The 19,959-nt window shown below is 44.2% G+C and overlaps 2 protein-coding genes across 18 annotated transcripts in view; both read right to left on the bottom strand.

Moving 5' to 3' along the window:
• LOC125881956 (NLR family CARD domain-containing protein 3-like) overlaps positions 1–473 on the bottom strand; it is a 45,687-nt gene extending 45,214 nt beyond the window's left edge. For 3 of the 9 annotated variants that reach the window (XM_049565459.1, XM_049565461.1, XM_049565462.1), the window contains exon 1: positions 258–313. The gene's annotated coding sequence lies outside the window, so the exon portion shown is untranslated. Of the gene's footprint in view, positions 1–257 lie in introns of all 9 variants that reach the window. The other 6 variants (XR_007448264.1, XM_049565464.1, XM_049565460.1 and 3 more) reach the window with 5 other exon arrangements.
• A 10,427-nt stretch (positions 474–10,900) lies between these two features.
• LOC125881947 (histone-lysine N-methyltransferase 2C-like) overlaps positions 10,901–19,959 on the bottom strand; it is an 89,156-nt gene continuing 80,097 nt past the window's right edge. For all 9 annotated transcript variants that reach the window (XM_049565420.1, XM_049565423.1, XM_049565421.1 and 6 more), the window contains 9 exons: positions 19,580–19,959; positions 19,279–19,391; positions 18,510–18,646; positions 18,265–18,392; positions 16,120–16,321; positions 15,897–16,013; positions 14,890–14,963; positions 13,372–13,480; positions 10,901–11,458 (listed from right to left, as the gene is read on the bottom strand). In XM_049565420.1, coding sequence (XP_049421377.1) covers positions 11,366–11,458; positions 13,372–13,480; positions 14,890–14,963; positions 15,897–16,013; positions 16,120–16,321; positions 18,265–18,392; positions 18,510–18,646; positions 19,279–19,391; positions 19,580–19,959 — 1,353 coding nt within the window. In that variant the 3' untranslated portion in view covers positions 10,901–11,365. The remainder of the gene's footprint in view (positions 11,459–13,371; positions 13,481–14,889; positions 14,964–15,896; positions 16,014–16,119; positions 16,322–18,264; positions 18,393–18,509; positions 18,647–19,278; positions 19,392–19,579) is intronic.

The following is a 19,959-nucleotide window of genomic DNA, read 5'->3' as shown; positions in this document are numbered from 1 at the left end:
GTGTCCTTCAAAGAGGATTTGTTTGCTGTGTGTGTCTTTAGTTGTTGGGAGAATATTTGGACTAAATTCATCTTTAGAATTATTTTCTTTCTTGCTGGAATAGTTTGATCAGTTTGTTGTGTTGACTCTTGTTCTGTCTGTCCTCAGCTAAATAAAGTCCGGTCAAAGTCTCACACACACACACACACACACACACACACACACACACACACACACACTTCAAAATCACAATAAGAAGAATGTTGATCTACACTCACCTGTTTTCTTCTTTCTGCTCTGTGAACCGACTGACTGAGCACTTCCTTATTCCTTCACTTCCTTCTTCTTCTTCTTCGGCCCAATTCCAATCCGGCCCCTAAAGACTCAAGCCCTGAACCCTCACTGACTTAACTGACGTCAGCTGTAAGTGATTCAGTGTGAGAGTCTGAAAGGGCTCCGGATGCTACAAATAGGAATGGGACAGCACTTATCCCCCTCTCTACAAAATGTTGTTGACACTGGCGGCTCTGGGCGTGATCATTTATCCGTTACTGTCATCATATATTCCACACACAAAGAATATATATCTATATATATCGATAGATATATATAGATATATATTCTATATATATATCGATAGATATATACATAGAATATTTATCTATATATATCTATCTATCTATCTATATATATGTATATATAGATAGATAGATAGATAGATATAGATAGATCTATCTATCTATCTATATCTATATAGATAGATATACCTATAGATATATATTCTTTGTGTGTGGAATATAACCACTGGTATTCCTCTGACTTCATGTGTGTTTATGTACCATCTTAAATCCTTGTTAATGTAATGTTTCATTGTTTATCTATCTGTTTTTTCGCTCTCCTTCCATAACGTTACCGTTTGCATATCTGCCGACCGTGTTACCTCCGGTGTTCCGAGGGCAACCCCTGTATTTGACGTCACAACGCTATGAACTGTGGGTAATTTCCTTACCTACGGTAAGGGCTCACTCACTGACTCACTGACTTGACGATTTGACAATGGGACAGCCCTCACACACTCGCGCACTTCACATGAACGCGCCTCTAAGTCAGTGGCCCAGTCCCAAACCACTCCCTGCCCATCACCGCTTCACTACCGAGCGTCACTCCAAATCAAGTTACACTCCCAGCTGCGGAGGGCACTCCTGATTAAGGGGAAGTGTATGAAAGAGAAGCCAAACCATGGGTCCGTCCCAGGTCTCTTAAATTACTGCTAGTGCTACTGCTAGCTGGCTTTGCTAGCTGTTTAGCCCCTCCCACCTAGGAAAAAATGCGAGGAGCGATGAGCGAGCATTGTCGGTTTAAGAGACATGAGACGTCCTTTCCACTGGAGCGTCACATGAAGCGACGTCCATTCCTGATGACGGCGGCACCGCTGGATCTGCTGCATAACGGAGCCAGCGTTTGGCGTACATCCCAAGTCCCATTATATTCGCTGATCAACCCCCCGCCGCCGTCATGACTTTGGTCACACAGTTTGCATGTGTTACCATTGTTACTGAGACATCTGTAGCCCTGCCACTGTCACTGTGGTGAGCATCATCATCATCATTATTATCACTATTATTAAATCCACTCGCCATCATTCAACAAGTCAGCTGCTGCGTGAATAAGACATCAGACCTGTCAGTCTGCCTCAACCAATCAATTTTATTTATACAGCCCAATATCACAAATCACAGTTTGCCTCACAGGGCTTTACAGCATACGACATCCCTCTGTCCTTATGACCCTCACAGCTGATCAGGAAAAACTCCCCAAAAAACCCTTTAACGGGGAAAAAACGGTAGAAACCTCAGGAAGAGCAACTGAGGAGGGATCCCTCTTCCAGGACGGACAGACGTGCAATAGATGTCGTACAGAACAGATCAGCATGATAAATTAACAGTAATCCACATGACACAATGAGACAGAGAGAGAGAGAGAGAGAGAGAGAGAGACAGAGAGAGATCTATAATTGAAATCTATAATTGAACCAATTATTCTGTATGGTAGTGAGGTGTGGGGTCCTCTTGCAAATCAAGATTTTGAAAAATGGGACAAACACCCCATCGAAATCCTGCATACAGAGATTTGCAAGAGCATCCTGAGAGTGCACAGGAACACCCCCAACAACGGGTGCCGAGCTGAGCTAGGCCAATTCCCCCTTTTAATTAGAATTCAAAAAAGAGCCATCAAATTTTATAAACACCTTAAAACAAGTGACCCCAACTCCTACCACTACAAAGCTCTGCAATGCCAAGAGGAGAGCATGGAGAAGAGCCCCCTCAGCCAGCTGGTCCTGAGGCTCAGCTCCTCTAACAACACAAGACCTCAGCACAGCCCTCACACAATCTGGACCCACCAAATTATAGAGAAACAAAAAGAACATTACATTAACTGTTGGACATCGACCACAAAAGCATAGCAAACTTCAGTGTTATTTGGCTCTAAATAGTACACGGTGGCAGAATATCTGAGCACCGTGACTGATGAGAAACTGAGGAAGACTTTGACCATGTACAGACTCAGTGACCACAGCTTGGCCATAGAGACGGGCAGACACAGGCAGACCTGGCTGCCCAGAGAGGACAGGTTGTGTGAGCTCTGTCCACACAGACAAGTGGAGACAGAGACACACTTCCTGCTGCACTGCAGCAAGTATGAACACATCAGAGCCGACTTCCTCTCAAAAATAAAACATAAAGTCACTGACTTTGATTCTCTGCCTGATCAAACTAAAATGCAACACATCCTCGGAGAGAACAGAGTCAGCAGCTTAGCAGCAGCAACATATGTCAGGTTATGCCACAGCCTGAGGGACAACCATCACAACACCTGACACACCTGTCTATATTTACAGTCCTTGTAACTCACCATCTACATTTTTCTTTATTCATTTTTTTTTCTATATTATATATTGGTGTATTGTATTGTAGATTGGTGTATTTTGTATTATATATCATATATTTAATCTTTTTTATATAGTTTTCTGACTTACTTTTATTATTGTACTTTATTTGTAAATTTTAATGTCTTTGGCAATATTGTTAATCTACAGTCATGCCAATAAAGATTATTGAATTGAGAGATGCAGGTAATGACAGTAGCTTACAACAACATGAAAGTAATAATATGAATTAATATTAATAATTAATATTACCTACAAGCTATTAAACATTATTCCACTCACATGACATGCAGGACAATTAATGATGGGCAAATATGTGTGTGTGTGTGTGTGTGTGTGTGTGTGTGTTATATGCACATCACAGACAGTCCGCTGAACAGCGCAACAGGTTGTGAATGAAATAAACTTAATTACAACATGACAGTCTTGCAGGAAATCTCATCAACGTTACTCTTTGTAGTCACGTAGGCATGTGAATTACAGCGTGTCATTGCAGAGAATGCATGTAACGGGTACACTTGAGCTGTTTCTCCGCCATCTCGTTCAAACGAGACAGGTGTAGGGGGGGCAGGTATTTATACGTCATGGCCTCAAGCTGAAAAAGACTTCCTGTTAGGAAGCTCTCGACCATCCTAGCTCATAGCTGCTTAAAGCTTGCTGCTAGCTCCTAGCGCTAGCTCCTCGCTGCACAAATAAGAGACTTGGGACGGCCTAGAAGATGGTGGACCTCGAACGACTTCCGGTTCAAGCGAGGAGCTAGCAGTAGCACTATAAAAATAAGAGACTTGGGACGCAGCCCATGGGACGCCCTCGCCACTCTACCGGAAGAAGGAAGGAGATGTAACCATGGATACCAACCGGCACTTTGTGAAATCAAAATAGAGCAACAGGCTATTAAAAAAAAAAAAAACATTTAAATATGAATTAAAATGAGTTAAATTAAAAATAAACTTAGATAAGTCAGATAAGAGATACAGTGCAGTGTAATCAAAGTAATTAACGTGTTCATATTTTCTAGACACAGTTCACACATTCACAGATTAATTCATCTGGGCAGTCTCACCTCCATCCTATTCCTCTTTTTAGTGAAGAGACTCTCATTTTTAATCCGTAGATCGATTCACTGCTTTATTTTTTCTTCTGTGCCTGTGAACACAGAGTTATATATTTTTTTTAAAAAATCATGAGAATTGGATGAGGAATTTTTTATACAGTTTAAATAGTTAATTTCAGCATGTGGACGACGTGGAGGTTTTCATCTTTTGACACCAAACATTCTGTGTTTGTTTGAGGCTGTAAAGTCAGTGTGAGGAAACAAATGTGTGTTTAATATAAAATATTTTACCAAGTAGAAAGACGGAACTCTTACATTTGTACGTTGTTTCCTCCATTGTGATGTTGCGCTTCCTGCTGGGCTCATCAGAAGCCTGCACTGATGCACACTTGCTATTTAAGGGCTGAGCAGTCCACTCGCACTCAACGATAATTGGTTTGGGACGGCCCTTAATATGGCGGAGCTCAGCGTGACCGCGCAAACAGAGGGGGAGTGAATAGGGCGAGGGGATAGGGGCCGGTTTGGGATTGGGCCAGTGAGTCTGTAAGGGATCGGATTGGAATTGGGCCTTCTTCTTCTTCTTCTTCTTCTTCTTCCTTTTCTGGTATGGCAGGCTTGACGCAGCATCGGCGTATTGCTGCCCCCCTCAGTTAGACGTGGTTGTTTCCTTAGACCTTCTCCAGGTCTTTTTTGGCTAGAATGGTTGACATATTACATTTTGATTTCCCACTGTCCGACACATCTCTATATAGTTTTCTCCTTTGCTCAGTGTGTATGTTGCATGTTAAGATGACATGTTTGACTGTTTCCACCTCTCCACACTGACACTTCCCATCTGGATGTGTCTTGATTAGGGCCGGCCCACTCCTTAACCCGCAGTGTCCGAGTCTTAGCCTCAATAACTTGACCTCATCCTTCCCCCCCCCACTTGTTTTTTGTTTTCGGAGCCCATTGTGTGACCGATGGATGTATTGAGTAAAACTGTCTTCCTTTTCTCCCTGGATTATTGAGTACGCCTCCATTATCCCAATATCAATATTTATTTGTACCTTTGATTTTATTTAGGATGCCCAGGTCTACTTCAAGTCCAGGCCACAGCCACTGAGGAGTGTCAGGCCAGCAAAGAGTTGGTCCCACTTTTATGTTACCAATCCGTACCTCATCTGCTTTTTGCCTCATGGAGTTCACAAAACTTTGCTTTGTATTTCTACCAGTAAACTCCCAGTGCTGTTCCATACGACACTCAGTTGGAAGGTTTGGTCCATTTGCTTTTAATTTTGCCCAGCAGTGCAATGCTGATGTTGTCCTCCTTAACCCAAGACTTGTTTCACCTCGCTCAACCTGTAGAGCTGACACTGGAGTTGTCCTCACTGCTCCACTGCTAACTCTCAGAGCTTTAGCTTGTAGCATATCTAGCTTAGCCAACAGTGTTGGTGCTGCTGACCCATACACTAGACATCCATAGTCGAGCACTGATGGAATCATGGCCCTATATACTGTCATGAGGGTTGCCATTTCAGACCCCCAGCTAGCGCCTGCCAAACACCGCATCACATTGATAACTTTTAATAACACATTTGCTTATTGTTTTTTCAGTATGTGTGTGCCATGTCAGTCTTTCTTGAAACATCTCACTCTCTCTGTGTTGGTGTTATACAAAGATGAAACAGTGCTCGGGACCTTTCTTTTGAATCCAAATACTATATACTTTGATTTTTCTGTTGATATTTTAAACCCCATTCATTTGCCCATTCAGTTACCCTATCTAGTGCTTTCTGAGTTTGTTCAAGGATATATGAAAGGTTTCTTCCCCTTTTCCAAATGGCCCCATCATCTGCGAATAGGGACACTCCATGATTTCCCTTCAAATTGCAGAACATATAATTCACCATGATGTTAAATAGCACTGGACTAATTACAGGTCCCTGGGGAGTGCCATTTTCTACTTTATACACATCTGACATAACTGTGCCTACTCTTACTTGGATTGTTCTATCACATAAAAAGTTTTTAATCCAGTTAAACATTCTTTCTTTTATTCCTGCTTTATAAAGCTTTATCATAAGTCCTTCTTTCCATAATGTGTCATACGCTCTTTCTGTATCTAAGAAAACACTTACTACAGATTCTTTATTGGCTAGAGCCTTCTTTACATCGAGGTCTCATTTTAACACAGAGTCTTTTGTCAATCTCCCCAACCTAAACCCACTTTGATGTGACTCAAAGTACTCTTTCTTTTCTAAAGTGTGCATCAGCTGATCTGTCACCATACGCTTCTTCACATTCACAGACCACTTCTGAATATCTTGCTTAAAATCTTTCATTAATGGGAGAAAATTGTCTTTATATAACTGTCTGCACTGATACAGCACCCAAGATATTTAATATTCTTTGTTTGCACGTTAAATTGTTTTATGTTTTCCAGGTTATTTATACTTTTGTCTAATATCAATAATTCAGTTTTTGCTACATTCATTTTGAGAACTCTGTAATAATGTGCATTACATATAGGATGGAGGTCTTTATATCATTCAAGTACAGTAATAAATCATCAGCAAACAGACTCAGTTTATATTGCTTCTTACCAACAGTGATGCCACTTGATTTTCTGTCTGTCTGATTTTTTTTTTTTTCAAGCCATCCTTCCCTGGGCTCAAATCTGATCCAGCTTTCATTGCTCTTTTCAGCTCTTGCAGTGAGAAAAATAAATCTATGATTTCTGAGTTATTGTTACTATACTGTCATGTTTCCTGCTCCCTGTTGATTATTTCAGTCCTTCTGATTTTGTCGTCTCCACTAAGACTTTCAGAGCTATGAACTTTTTGGATTTGTTTTACCTAGCATATTTGCCTTGTCTTTGTTATTTACTGCAACTTCACTGCTGTCGTGTAGAACTGGTATATTTGTCTGCTTAAATGCGCAGTGTTCTTCATTGGTATTGTCTCTAAAGCTACTGTGTTTATCACCTCACATATTGATTTAAACCACTCATCTACCCCTTTCTCCATAATTACATCCCCCACTTTTCCCTCTAGCTTTTCTTCAAACTCATCCCATTTAGCTCGAACTAGGCTTTTCTTGAGGCTCCTCACCAATATCCTACCAGATCTGCTCAAACTTAGTGTCTGATCACTCCCCAGTGTGCATCCATCCATTATATCCCACTCCCCACTTGTGCTAATTGAGTTGAAGCCAGTGTGATATCAATGCAAGATTGTGATTTTTTGTTAGTTCTAAACCAGGTTGGCCTGCCATCATTCATCACTGCCAGGTTATGCTTATCTATAAAATCCTCCATTATCTGCCCATTAACATTATGAAGCCTACTTCCCCACAATGCACTGTGCGCATTATAGTCCCCACCCAGATTACTGGTTCAGTTAGTTGAACATTCATTTCCAGCTTATTATCTGGGGGATTATACATGTTCACAATGCTGACGTTCCCTGCACCCGTCCAAATCTCACGCATTCTGAATTTGTATTAATTGTTTTCCTTTGATATTGTATTCCTAGCTTTATAAACGTAGCACACCCTCCTCCTCTCCTGTCTCTTCTGTCCTTTCTTTCGCAAACATACCCTGGAATAACGAAGTGCAAGCACGGTTTTAGCTTTAGTTTCTTGTATGGATATTATTTCTGGCAACTCCACTCTCTACAAACTTTTTAAGTTCTTGTCCATCGGTTATTAGACTTCTAGCATTCCACTGGAGGAACATCAGCACAAGGAGTTTAATAGTCATCATCTTCTTCTTCTTCACGTACCATTTCATCTTCAAGCACCTCTTCTGTCAAGTTTTGGCTTCCACTCACTGGCTTGTGTTTAGGACTTGGACTCATTAGAGTATGTGAACTCCCATAACTCCTGTGGATTTATTCCTGATATCCCCATCAGTCTTTCAGCAGCTGACGCTACCTCTCGTGCTGCATGTGATTTCTTTTTGGCCACCATTTTTATCTTCCAAGCTGCCTCTACCACAAAAGCTAGAAAGGTCTTCTTGTTAACCACGATTGTATCTTCTTGAGCAGCTTCCTCACTCTCATGTAACATAACCTGAAACAGCTCTTTGCCTCTGTACCTGTTCTATCGTAGGTTTTTTTTGACCTTCCACCCTTCTCACTGCTTCAGCATATGGTACTTTGTCAGGGCGAACGAAGATAACCCAATGGCCACACCGCTGAAAAATTAATCCCCCTACAACTCAACACAACGCTCCATCCAAAACTAGTGAATCTGTCTGCAAAGAACTGATGGCCGGATGCCTCAGGTTGTGTTCCACGTATTCAAAGCAGAGAAACAGAGGGGTTGGGTGAGTTCAGGGTGAGTGGGACAGTTTTCGGTTTTCTGCATTGTGTGAGATTTCTGGCTATGGATTTCAAAACATAACCCGACATATGATACATTTCTGTAATGCTGAAGATGTTGCCCATCCATCTGAGGAGGAAAGAAGATCTGATCATATTCAGTGGATGCATGGCATACCCATTTTTGTGAACTGACTAAAAATCGTTTTTGTGTGTGAAATTTGGGGACAACACATCTGATCATGATTTAGCCTGTTACCTTTATTGAACATGCCTAAAAAGAAAAATTCATGGATACATTTATCAGAATTCAGGTCGAAATTTCATAGAACATGGTAAATTATAAACACTGTGTGTGTGTGTTCCTCTATATATCCTATCATCAACAACAGGCTTAAAGAGTTGGGGACAATCTGCAAATTAGATGCTGGGAAATAGTCTGTTATCATGCATCCCCAGTAGGCTGGGTACACTTGCTGTTCTGCTAGCTAGGTAGTCGGGCTTGCAGCACAATCCAGGTGCTCCATCAACAGCTGTGTGGTAGATGTTGGGTCTGCACACATGAGAAGATTAGGAACTATTAATCTGGAACATATATAATGATTAACTATGGCAGGATTGATCATTCACTATCAGTGTCTTTTGGTACACTCCCACTCACCCTGGGAGTGTAAGTTCCAGCAAATATTTCTGCAATATCTTGACTGAAACATTTTTATAACCTTAGGATCATAACAATCAAAATCTTGTGCCATTTTCCTCACCTCGGGTTATGCAGGGTCAACTTCCTGTTTGATGTTGGCCCCACCCCCACATGTGACATCACACCAATGAGTGTAAGCAACTTGATAACGTGGTTTCACAGCAAGGCTCAATGGCTTCAGTGACCAGGGGAGAAAATCCAGCCAATGAACTTACACTGTCCCACCCACCCTGAATGAACCCTCCTCATCTGGAGGAGGGGTGGAACCCATCACCACCCTTCCTCTGTCACTCAAGGCTTCCCTCTCTCGCACCGTGCGTCTCCTCGGCCACTCTGGCGTGCGGGCGGACTTTCTCCCTGTGCAGCGGCCGTTGTGCGCGTTCTCGGTCCGACTTGCTCCTCACAGCTGTCCCCCGAACTGTGGACCAGGGCCCGTATTGAGATATATATATACTGATTTGCTTATTGTTATGTTTACTCGCCACGCTGGTAATTTTACTGCTTAATCTATTTGATATTAATGGTGGACGCAGACTCAGCTGTCAGCAGTTACTGTGATTGGTGGCCTCCTTGTAAAAAGCGGTTTGATTTGGCAGAATGACCAAAACAACGAACGAAATGGAGAAAAAAAGAACGAGAACGCTGAACTGGACAGAAGAGCAGTGCCTGCTGTTGGCACAGCTCGTGGAGGAGAACAATGGAGTTTTAAGAGGGAAATTCAGTCCCGGGATCACGGCACAAGGGAAGAGGCAGACTTGGGAGCGCATTGCCCGACACATCAAAGCGTCGTTCCCTCTCCTTTTACGCACAAGCGATGAGTGTGAGAAGCGCTGGTACGTGCTGCAATCCAAAGCGGGCGTTACTGCGTTACTACGCTGGGTGGGAAAAGTAAGCTCATCCCTGATGAGGTCAACCACAAACATTATCCCTGCACGATCAAGCCGGTAGCGTCTTATTAAATCACTGTGGTTCAATATACGGAGAATATCTCTCCTTCCTCTCTGTCTTTCCGCCATCTTCTCTGTTTAAGACACTCTTAGGCTTCTTAAAAGTCCTCCTCCCTCCTCTGAACAGTTTTTCACCGTAGCAGCTCTCTTAAGGCCTAAGATGCTTTGTGAATAACGTTTATCTTACCAAGGGAACATTGACGTCACTAAGAGCTACTCTTAGTCTTAGGATTCTTTGTGAATACGGGCCCAGGGAGGTATGCCAGGTAATTATCACACACACACACACACACACACACACACACACAAACAGCAGCAGTCATTTTGTTCATGATGTAAAATATTTTATTTTCTGTAAATGATTCTAAATCAGATTCCACATTTTTCCCCAAAACAAAAAACATCATCATCTTCATCGTCACACTTTGTTTACTTCCAATAATAAAAAAAACAAACAAACAAAAACAAGGCTTCATGTCGTCTCACTGTACACATCAGCAGAGTCCTGATAAAACCTCATATGTACATGGCAGCAGGACTCCACCACACACAGACGCCTGCAGCCAAAACGCAGGGTGAAAAACAAACAAACAAACTAAAGTCCGATGAAGGCCGCGGTGAAACCTGCCCGACACTCAGGGAGTCTGTTCACAGTCTTTGTCCAATCAGAACGCACCGCCTCCAGCGCCGGGGCAGGAAACAGAAACAGTGAAACTTTATTCAAAACTCAAACAGAACGACGCTCTGATTGGCAGGTGATGAAGGTGAGGATGAGGATGTTAAGGTAGCTCTCGGTGGAGTGATTTCTAAACTTTTTGTTTTCTTTTAAACTTATGATACACATATTTACACGCTGCGACTCCCGACCTCGAACTCACCGTGGATTTAGAAAATAGCTTCATTCAGTAATAAATACAAAAAGAACAAAATCTCTTATTTTACAGGAAATTAACAGAACGCAGGGAGGAGGAGGAGGAGGAGGAGGAAGAGGAGGAGGAGTCAAGTAAGTTTCTCTGGGAATTGATCCGTCTGTTTTTCTTGTTTTATAGTTTTTATAGTGCAACTTAATGACCCTCCCTGTGAGGACGAAGACATTCGGTTATTTCAGTGGCGTTTACACTCACATTTACATCTGTGGTCATTTTTACACTCAATATACACACAGAGGACCAGCCTCGTCATAAGCCCCGCCCCCTCCCTGACCATCTAAAGCCACGCCCTCCCGATACATACATATACATATATATCTCTATATAGCCCCGACCCTTATCTGTCAGTCACCCCCTCCCTCCAATCATTATTATCTCTGATCACTTTATTATTATATTGACTTCTGATATGAAGTGTAGCTCCGCCCACAGGGTGATGGGCGATCGACATCCAGCCCCAGCACCGAGACAGAGAGAGAGAGAGACAGCTCTGTGTGTGTGTTCAGTTCATCCATTTGCGGCAGTTGACGGCTCCACAGTGACACGGGATCTTATGTTGATCGTCCTCCAGGTCAAACTTGTAGTCGTAAGACAGCTGAGGGACAGACAGACAGAGGGACAGACAGACAGACAGAGGGACAGACAGACAGACAGAGGGACAGACAGACAGACAGGGACAGACAGACAGAGGGACAGACAGACAGACAGACAGAGGGACAGACAGACAAACAGGGACAGACAGACAGAGGGACAGACAGACAGACAGACAGGGACAGACAGACAGACAGAGGGACAGACAGACAGACAGGGACAGACAGACAGACAGACAGACAGACAGAGGGACAGAGAGTAGATCCAGTTATTACTGACGTCACATTGTTGAGGTGACACAGCTGAGGCCCAGAATCATAAAGAAGTTATGACATCACATCCTTTGGAGTGACACCACTCAGCTCTTCATGAGGTCATGAATGACAGGATGAATACAGTGGTGTGGAGTTTACCTTTTTTTTGCTTCACTGAGCTCAGCCAGTCTCTGTGGGACAGACCTTTAATCCCTGTCACCATTGACATGTTGAATAAACCAGTGTGAATATTATTTTTGGATAAATGAGGCTTTTTAATAACCAATCACTGTGAGTTGTTCCTTTGATCTGGCTCTGACAGACAGCCTATCAGAGAGAGGGGATGGTGAAGCTCGGCCTGATTGTGATGAAAACAGCGTCGCTCTGATCGGTGGTGCATCTCTCCTTACATCCTTGATGGGAGGGACTGAGACGCAAGGAAAGGACAACAATTTGTTACCCATGCTGGTTCCTCCTCCTCCCCCGCCTCCATCAATCACGGTGTCCCCCAAGGCTCGGTGCTGGGCCCCCTTCTGTTCAACATTTACATGCTCCCGTAAGGCAAGATCATCTGCCGCCATGGTCTCAACTTTCATTCATATGCTGACGACACCCAGCTCTACATCAGTACAAAACCCTCTGCCCATCTGCCTCCTCAGACTCTCATCAATTGCCTCCTTGAAATAAAATCCTGGTTGACATCTAATCTACTCAAACTCAACAGCAACAAGACAGAGCTCATGGTTGTGGCTCCCAAGGCACTGCTCGGGAAGGTTGGGGATCTAATCCTAACCATTGACAGTGCCACCATCTCACCATCTGCTGAGGTCCACAACCTGGGAGTGATCCTCGACTCCACCCTCTCATTTCAGACCCACATCAAATCTGTCACCACATCTGCTTTCCACCACCTGAAAACATCTCCAGACTCCGGCCATCACTCACCGACTCAGTTGCAGAAACACTCATCCACTCCTTCATCACTTCCTGCAATGGTGTCCTGTTCGGGGTTCCCAACAAAACCCTGGACAGGCTCCAATATGTACAAAACTCAGCTGCCAGGGTCCTCACCTGCACCGAGCCCTGGCAGCACATCACCCCCACCCTCATCCATCTCCACTGGCTCCCGGTCAAGTCCCGCATAATCTACACAGTCCTCCTCCTCACCTACAAGTCCCTCCACGCCCTCGCCCCACAGTACATAACGGACCTCCTCCACCCCTACACTCCGTCCAGATCTCTGCCCTCCTCTGACTCCGGCCTACTCTTCATCCCTCACTCCTGCCTCCGAACTTTTTGTGACTGGGCCTTCAGCGTCGCTGCCCCCACCCTCTGGAGCTTTCTCTCCCCTGTAACCCACAACGCCCCTTCACTGGACATTTTCAAATCCACCCTCAAAACTCATCTGTTCACCATGGCTTTTTAATTCAATAATCCATCTCATGCCCAGTGCACCATCACACAGTGTCTCTGCTTTCTGCTGTTTGTTATAGTTTGTTGCTTTTCTGTTCTGTTGGTGTTTCATTACTATGTGTTGTAAAGTGACCTTGGGTGTCTTGAAAGGCGCTGTATAAATTTAAGTTATTATTATTATTATTATTATTATTATTAAGTGAGGGGAAGGTGGATGCAGTGCAGAGACAGAGACAACAGGCTGTGGTACCTCTTCTCCTCTCTGGATGCGTCTGCAGGAGCTGATGATGATCTTGTTCTCCTTCTCCACAGTGACCACCTCTGTGATGCAGTTGGGAGAACACGAGTGGTTGATGTACCTGTCAATCACACACAGAGGGAGGGGTCACTCGCTCCTGTTCTGGTAACTGGAATCATTTATCACAAAATCTACGACTTTCAAAAACAACTTTACAAGTTTCTCATGTTAAAGGTTCAGTGTGTCAGGTTCAGGAGGATTCAGGTGTCTATCAGTGAGGATTACAGATTACAGATTACAGATTACAACCATCTGAAACTTCTCCTGGTTAGAATTCCTTCAGTGTTGATTGTTGAGGAGCTGAATTATCCTCAGAGAAACACACACAGCAGCTGACTGACACCAGGAAACACTCTGAACAAACACGTCAGGTTCCAGCGTGAGAACATTTCTGTCTAAAGGTTCAACTTCACCTGATTTTTTTCTCTTGAAATATTACGACTTCTTTCTCTAAAACTTTAATAATATTAACACTTTTTTGTCGAAATACACGAAGACTTTTATTCTTAAAATATTAAAACTAAACAAATTTTTTTGACATTAATCAACTTTTTTCCAAAATGTGTAATCTTTAAATATCTGAACTTTGTGTAAATGAATAAAGACCTATTTCTTGAAATATCTTTTTTCCCCTCAAAACACGACTTTGTTGAAATATATAAAGACATTTTCCTTGAACTACTACAACTTCTGTTCGACGTTACCTGCCTTATTTTTTCTTGGAATATTAGAACTTGGTTGTCTTAAAAATTTATCAACTCTTTTCTCTACAATGTTTCAACATTATTCACATTTTTTCATGAAATATTACAAAAATATACTCGACTTTTTTTTCTTGAAATGTTCCAACTTTTTTCTCATATTCGACATCACTCGATCTTTTTCCACAAAATACTGTGGCTTTATTTTTGTCTTGATGTATGAAAACTTTTATTCTTAGAATATTTCAGCTTTTCCCTCTGAAACATTTCTTTTCTTGGAATATTTGAACTTTTCTCAACTCTTGTCCCCAGAAATATCTCTTTCTCGTAATATAGCGACTTTTTCTGTTGATGTTTTTTTGTCCAAATATCACGGGGGATGTTGCTGAAACTTCTCTCATGTGCAAAGTGTGTAGGAGAACTACAGTGGCTGAATGTGAACACATGAATGTCTCTATCTAGAGTCAGTTTTTAGTTTGTCTGCTCTGGGCTACTGTAGAAACATGGCGGAGCAACATGGTGATCTCTGTGGACGAGGACCTGCTCCCTGTGTAGATATAAACGACTCAGAACCAGAACACAAGCATAAGATTCACTCCGTGGTTTCATTTCTTCGCTCAGTGATCAGTTTGAACTCATCAGCCCAAAATGATTTTCACTAAAAGCTGGTGGACATAAATAAACATCATGTGATAAGAGAAGTTCAGATTATTCGTCCAAAATAAACCTCAGTGACCTGAGAATTAAAACCAGTTTGAACTGGTCTCACCTGGCCGGTCCTCCAGTGATGGTGGCGTCAATCACATAGTCGTTGTCGATCCGGAACATGTACACACCACGGTTCTGCGCGCACACACACACACACACACACACACACACACACACACACACACAGTAACACATCAGTAAACGTGACTGTGTGTGCTGGTTCTGTACTGGGAGCTAAATGGTCTCAGATCAGCGATGAAGTGGCTTCATGGTTTTATTAACGTCTAACGTTGACATGATGTGTGTAATCTCATTTCTCCCAGGTTACAGTTAAAGATTCAGACTTTTTGATTCACTCATTCACAATGATGGAAATAACAGCGTTATAAATAAACGGCATTACTATTGGCGCTACTTGTTTCAGTAACGAGTAATCCATAAAGTTACTGTCTCCCCCGTTATAACGCTGTCACCGTCACTCACAATAAAATGCGGCGTTACTCGGCTTTACTGAAGCGGCTTTCACCCACACAAGCTCCTCCTCAGCAGAGCTCTAAAGTTTGTTTTCTTTGGTGAAGGCAGGTGAGGGGGAAACATAAGCGATGATGATTGGCTTAGGGAGAGGAAAATTTCATCATAAACCAATCAGAGGCAGAGTAGGGCGGGTATTCACAAGCACACAAGCAGGGTTGTCAGGTCTGCTTATTAGCCGCAACTGTGGGCTTGTTTTTTTGTAGTAGCTGTACAAATATTGGTAGTCGCAGGTCGTGGCCTTTTGGGCTTGTTTTTAAAGTGGAGTTGCTTATTTGAGCTCGCTCTCTGAACGTCACCGCTCTCTATATATATCCGTCTAATGTGTGATTTAAAGGTAGGATCTGGAGGATTCTGAGCTCACCCACCCAATGTGTGATGATGTCATTAACAGATATCGGGAGTCCATGAAGTGAACGCTTTCCTCCAAGACCTCAGGACCAGAGTCCAGCTGAGTATCTGCTGATGTTTGAGAAAACTTTTCCTGTATGCGTGTGTGTGTGTGTGTGTGTGTTAGTGTGTGTGTTTGTGTGTTACCTGTGACTCGTACAGCCTCTCCTTGCGGTTGGCTACTTCACTCCTGATGATGGTACCAATGTACTCGATGACCATGGTGCATTTCTCAATGTCTCTGGCAGCGTACAGACCCAGACCCTGCATGCATACACACACACACACACACACACACACACACACTTGATCAGTGAGGGCCCTTCAGTCAGCAGTCAAGCGTTCAGTCTGTGGTCCAGGTGTGTCTCACCTGGATGCGAGAGCGGGCCAAGTAGACGTTGGTCTTCCACTCGGCCTTCATGCGTCGGTACTGGGACGACTTGGAGTGGCGTCCCTGATGAGCCCCGGCCACCGACTCTCCTGGAGACAGAGAGATGACGCCGGGCACGAGGCCCACGATGGAGCCCACTGAGCCCTGACACCTGGGAGCGATGCTGGTCAGCGGGTTCGGTCTGACAGGGAGACAGATACAGTTCAGGACAATCTGTCACTCACCAGTCTCACAGAACTGATCCAGGACCAGCTGTATTAGAGACAGCACAAGGCCCACCATGTTTGTCTCCGCTTCAATCTGTGCAACCTCCTACACATGTAATTACACTGATATATGTCCCAGTGCAATGCTACACAGCACGTCTGCAGTGTTGGTGAGCGACTGGGTAAATGTAGCTGCTAAGCTACCAGAAAATGTCAAAAGTAACTTACTTTGGTTTTTCGACTTTATCTCAAAATCAGTGTTTTCTCAGTGATCAGTTGATCTGTTGATTATGAAATAACATACTGACATTAAGACTTTCATGTCAACATGTCCTCCAATAACATGACATCATCACTCAGCCTACTGCCCTCCATCTCTCTCCTCTTTCTCCTCCATGTATTTCTCTGTCTCGGCCTCTTTCAGGCGGCTCTCTGCACGTCTCTGTCTCTGATTCAAAAATACATTCTTCACTCAATTTATCCAGAATAAACAAAAGACAGTAATTAAACAGTAAAAATAACAGAGCTAAATAAAACATGTCTTTTTTGGGGACATTAGAACATGAACATGTCCTGCAGAGAACATGTGACACCAGTATGTCCCTCTCTGTCTCTCAGCTCGTCTCTCAGCCCTTGTTGTGTCTTTGTCTCTGGTGCCCATAAACACAGTCTGTGGACGAGACTGAATGAATGAAACCAAGTGTTCAATAAGCATGTGACAAAAATACCAATGACAGATTGTTTACAAAAATATCTGCAGATGCCGATACGGTCAGTTTGTCATTATGCCTGTTTTTACCGTTTGTCTGTCGCCTGCCCACATGCAGCTCAGCGAGGATCACCGTTTCACCTCAGCTCCACACTGACCCTGCACTGCTGCTGCGTTCACTGGCTCGACTGCTCACACCTCCACAGTTCAGATCAAACTTATGTGATTTTTGAACTTTTGATTTTCAGCCAATTAGAAAAGATGATGTAAATGTGGCTGTGAAAACCTGACCAGGTTTAACAGACTGTGTGTGAAATCACTGTGTTAGAGCTGGTTCATACAGCTGTGGTCATCACAGGTAGACTGGTACTTAATAATATGACGACACCAACATGTCTGAAGCAATCACATCTGGAACAGGGGTGTTTCCTCTCCTTGACATTTTCCCAGAGTACATCATGTTGAGCAGAGCGGTGGAGCAAAGTTAGATTTAAAATTTAAAATAATCCAAACTGAAGGACAAAATAAAAATCATCAGCTGGCACCAGTTACTGAGGGTGGAGGACAACTTTGCCCCACATGAAACTTGACTTGTCTTGTGGCGAAGACGAGGGTGAACGGAGCTGGTACAGAGCCATGTGTGCATTGCCCAATCAGTATGCCACAATAATATAAATAACCAGCACCAATTCATCAGTCAGTGAGAATGTGTGTGTGGGCGGGGCATAAGCACATAGAGCCAGCAGCAGCAGCGACCCACCGTCTGACACCGGCACACCGTGAGGACGGAAACAGAGGGCTCTGTGGGGACGGAGCACCTGCTGCAGCAAGCCAACATGCCATCTGCGGCCATTGTGACCAGCAGACTTCACTACAAGCTGATTGGCTGTTGAAACAGGTGACGTGCTTTAAAACCAGCCGCCGGCCATTTGACCAGCTGAGTGTCAGGTGACACCATCAGCCGGCTTGAGTCGAGTTCAGACCGGCCAGTTCACACTGCCAACTCTTTTTTAAAACGGTTTGGTCTTGTGGCGGATCTTTGTTCTGAGCTGGACTGTAGGACACAGCTGTGTGTACACAGGAATATTAGTGGAATCATTGTTGTCATTGGACATGGAAACGGCGCCGTAGGGATATTGTCTTTTCCAGAATAAGGACAAACACTGGAATATTCTGAGCACGTAAACGTGGTCAGTGTGGTGGTGTTACCTCTTGGCCTGGCAGGCTTTGGGTTCAGAGCGGGCCGAGCCAGACGGGTTGAAGGCCAGGGGCCACTCCATCAGAGGGTTCCTGCCATAACGAAAGGTGTAACGCTCACAGGTCTCCACACCTGGCAGCTACACACACACACACACACACACAGAGCAGAGGTCAGTATGAGTCTAGGTTTAATATCTCGACGTGTGTGTGTGTGTGTGTGTGTGTGTGTGTGTGTGTGTGTGTGAGAGACGTACAGACTCGATGATCCTGGTCACTGCAGACGTGGTCAAACCAAACAGATCTTCTCCTTTCAGGTAAACTGGGAAGAGTTTCAGAGTCCCACTGGAGGATCTCATCTGTGATACTGGTTCCAGAATCTGGTCCCACACAGCTGGAGAGACAGAGACACACACACACACACACACACACACACACAGACACACACACACACAGGAGTACATTTACACTGTTAGTTGTGCTCTACAGATTTCCTTTGACTCTACTTTGGTGCTGAACGTTTCTCAGTCAGCTGCAGTTACTTTAACGTTCATATTTTTCAGATCGTCATGGTTACAGGTTATCGTTTTGATTGGTCGCCTGCCTCATTAGGACGGGTCTTATGCATCATGAGCTGGATGCTGAGAAACTTTTGGTTGTCATGGCGCCCGAGCCGTGACAAGACTAACTGTTTCTTCATGGGTTGAGAACAATGTGCTTGTTCTTCAGCCCTGGACGTGGGCGGCTGCAGACTTCCATGTGTCCATGTTTGATGACGTACTACGATCAGGGGTCTGCGTTTGCACCAGGAGACAGACGGGACTGGGGAATGGGAATGACTGTAGTGTGCACAGACTGTGTGGTTACCATGACAGTAATATTTACACATCCTTCTACTTGTAATGGAGTACTTTTAGAGTGTGGTACTTGCTTTTACTAAAGGATCTGAGTACTTCCTCTGGCTGCTGAGCGTCTGATGGTTCCACTTCCTGTCTGTACAGGTAACAGTGCACAGGTGGTGTTTACCTTTGGGTGTTGGTCCGGTCAGTATGAGGTCATCGTATCCCTTCTCCACCACCTTGACTTTGAACAGCGGCTGGCCCTCCTGCTCCTCAATGCAGCACATGTACTTACAGCGTCTACAGGAGCACAATCATGATGTCAGCAGTTAAAACTGAGGACCAATCAGAGGAGAGATCCTCTCTGGAGTAGCATGACTATGGTTAAATGCTAAGTAATAATCATGAGACGGTACGGAAGCAAAGCATTGTGGGAGTTCTAATGAACTGCTGACAGAAACAGAAGCTGAATGGCAGCGGAGGTTTACCTGTTGCTGTGGCGCATGCTCCAGTAGATGCGGTTGGCGTGGTAACCGATGGGGAAGATGGCAGTCTTGTTGTGGAAGGCCTTCATCTGCTGAGGGAGGAGCCTGCCGACGGCGCGGAACAAAAGGCTGCCGACTCGGAAGGTGTGCTGACGCTCGCCGCGCTGCACCACTGCAGCGATCTGCCGCGCCTCGTCCCGCTGTACGAACACTCGCCGAAACACGGAGAAGCATCGCAGCTCGCAGTCGTACGGGTCACTGAGGGCCATTGCAGCGGGGTCGGCAGGCAGCCCCGGAGTGGAGGAGGGAGAGCCGCTGGAGGACCTGTCCCCACTGAGAGGAACCGTCCTGGGCTTATGGAGGTGACAGAGCATGGTCTTATC

The sequence above is a fragment of the Epinephelus fuscoguttatus genome, linkage group LG21 (genome assembly GCF_011397635.1).
Source record: "Epinephelus fuscoguttatus linkage group LG21, E.fuscoguttatus.final_Chr_v1".
Classification (NCBI taxonomy): Eukaryota; Metazoa; Chordata; class Actinopteri; order Perciformes; family Serranidae; genus Epinephelus; species Epinephelus fuscoguttatus.
The sequence above is the reverse complement of the archived record's forward strand: the minus strand, read 5'-3'. Positions and strand labels throughout refer to the sequence as shown.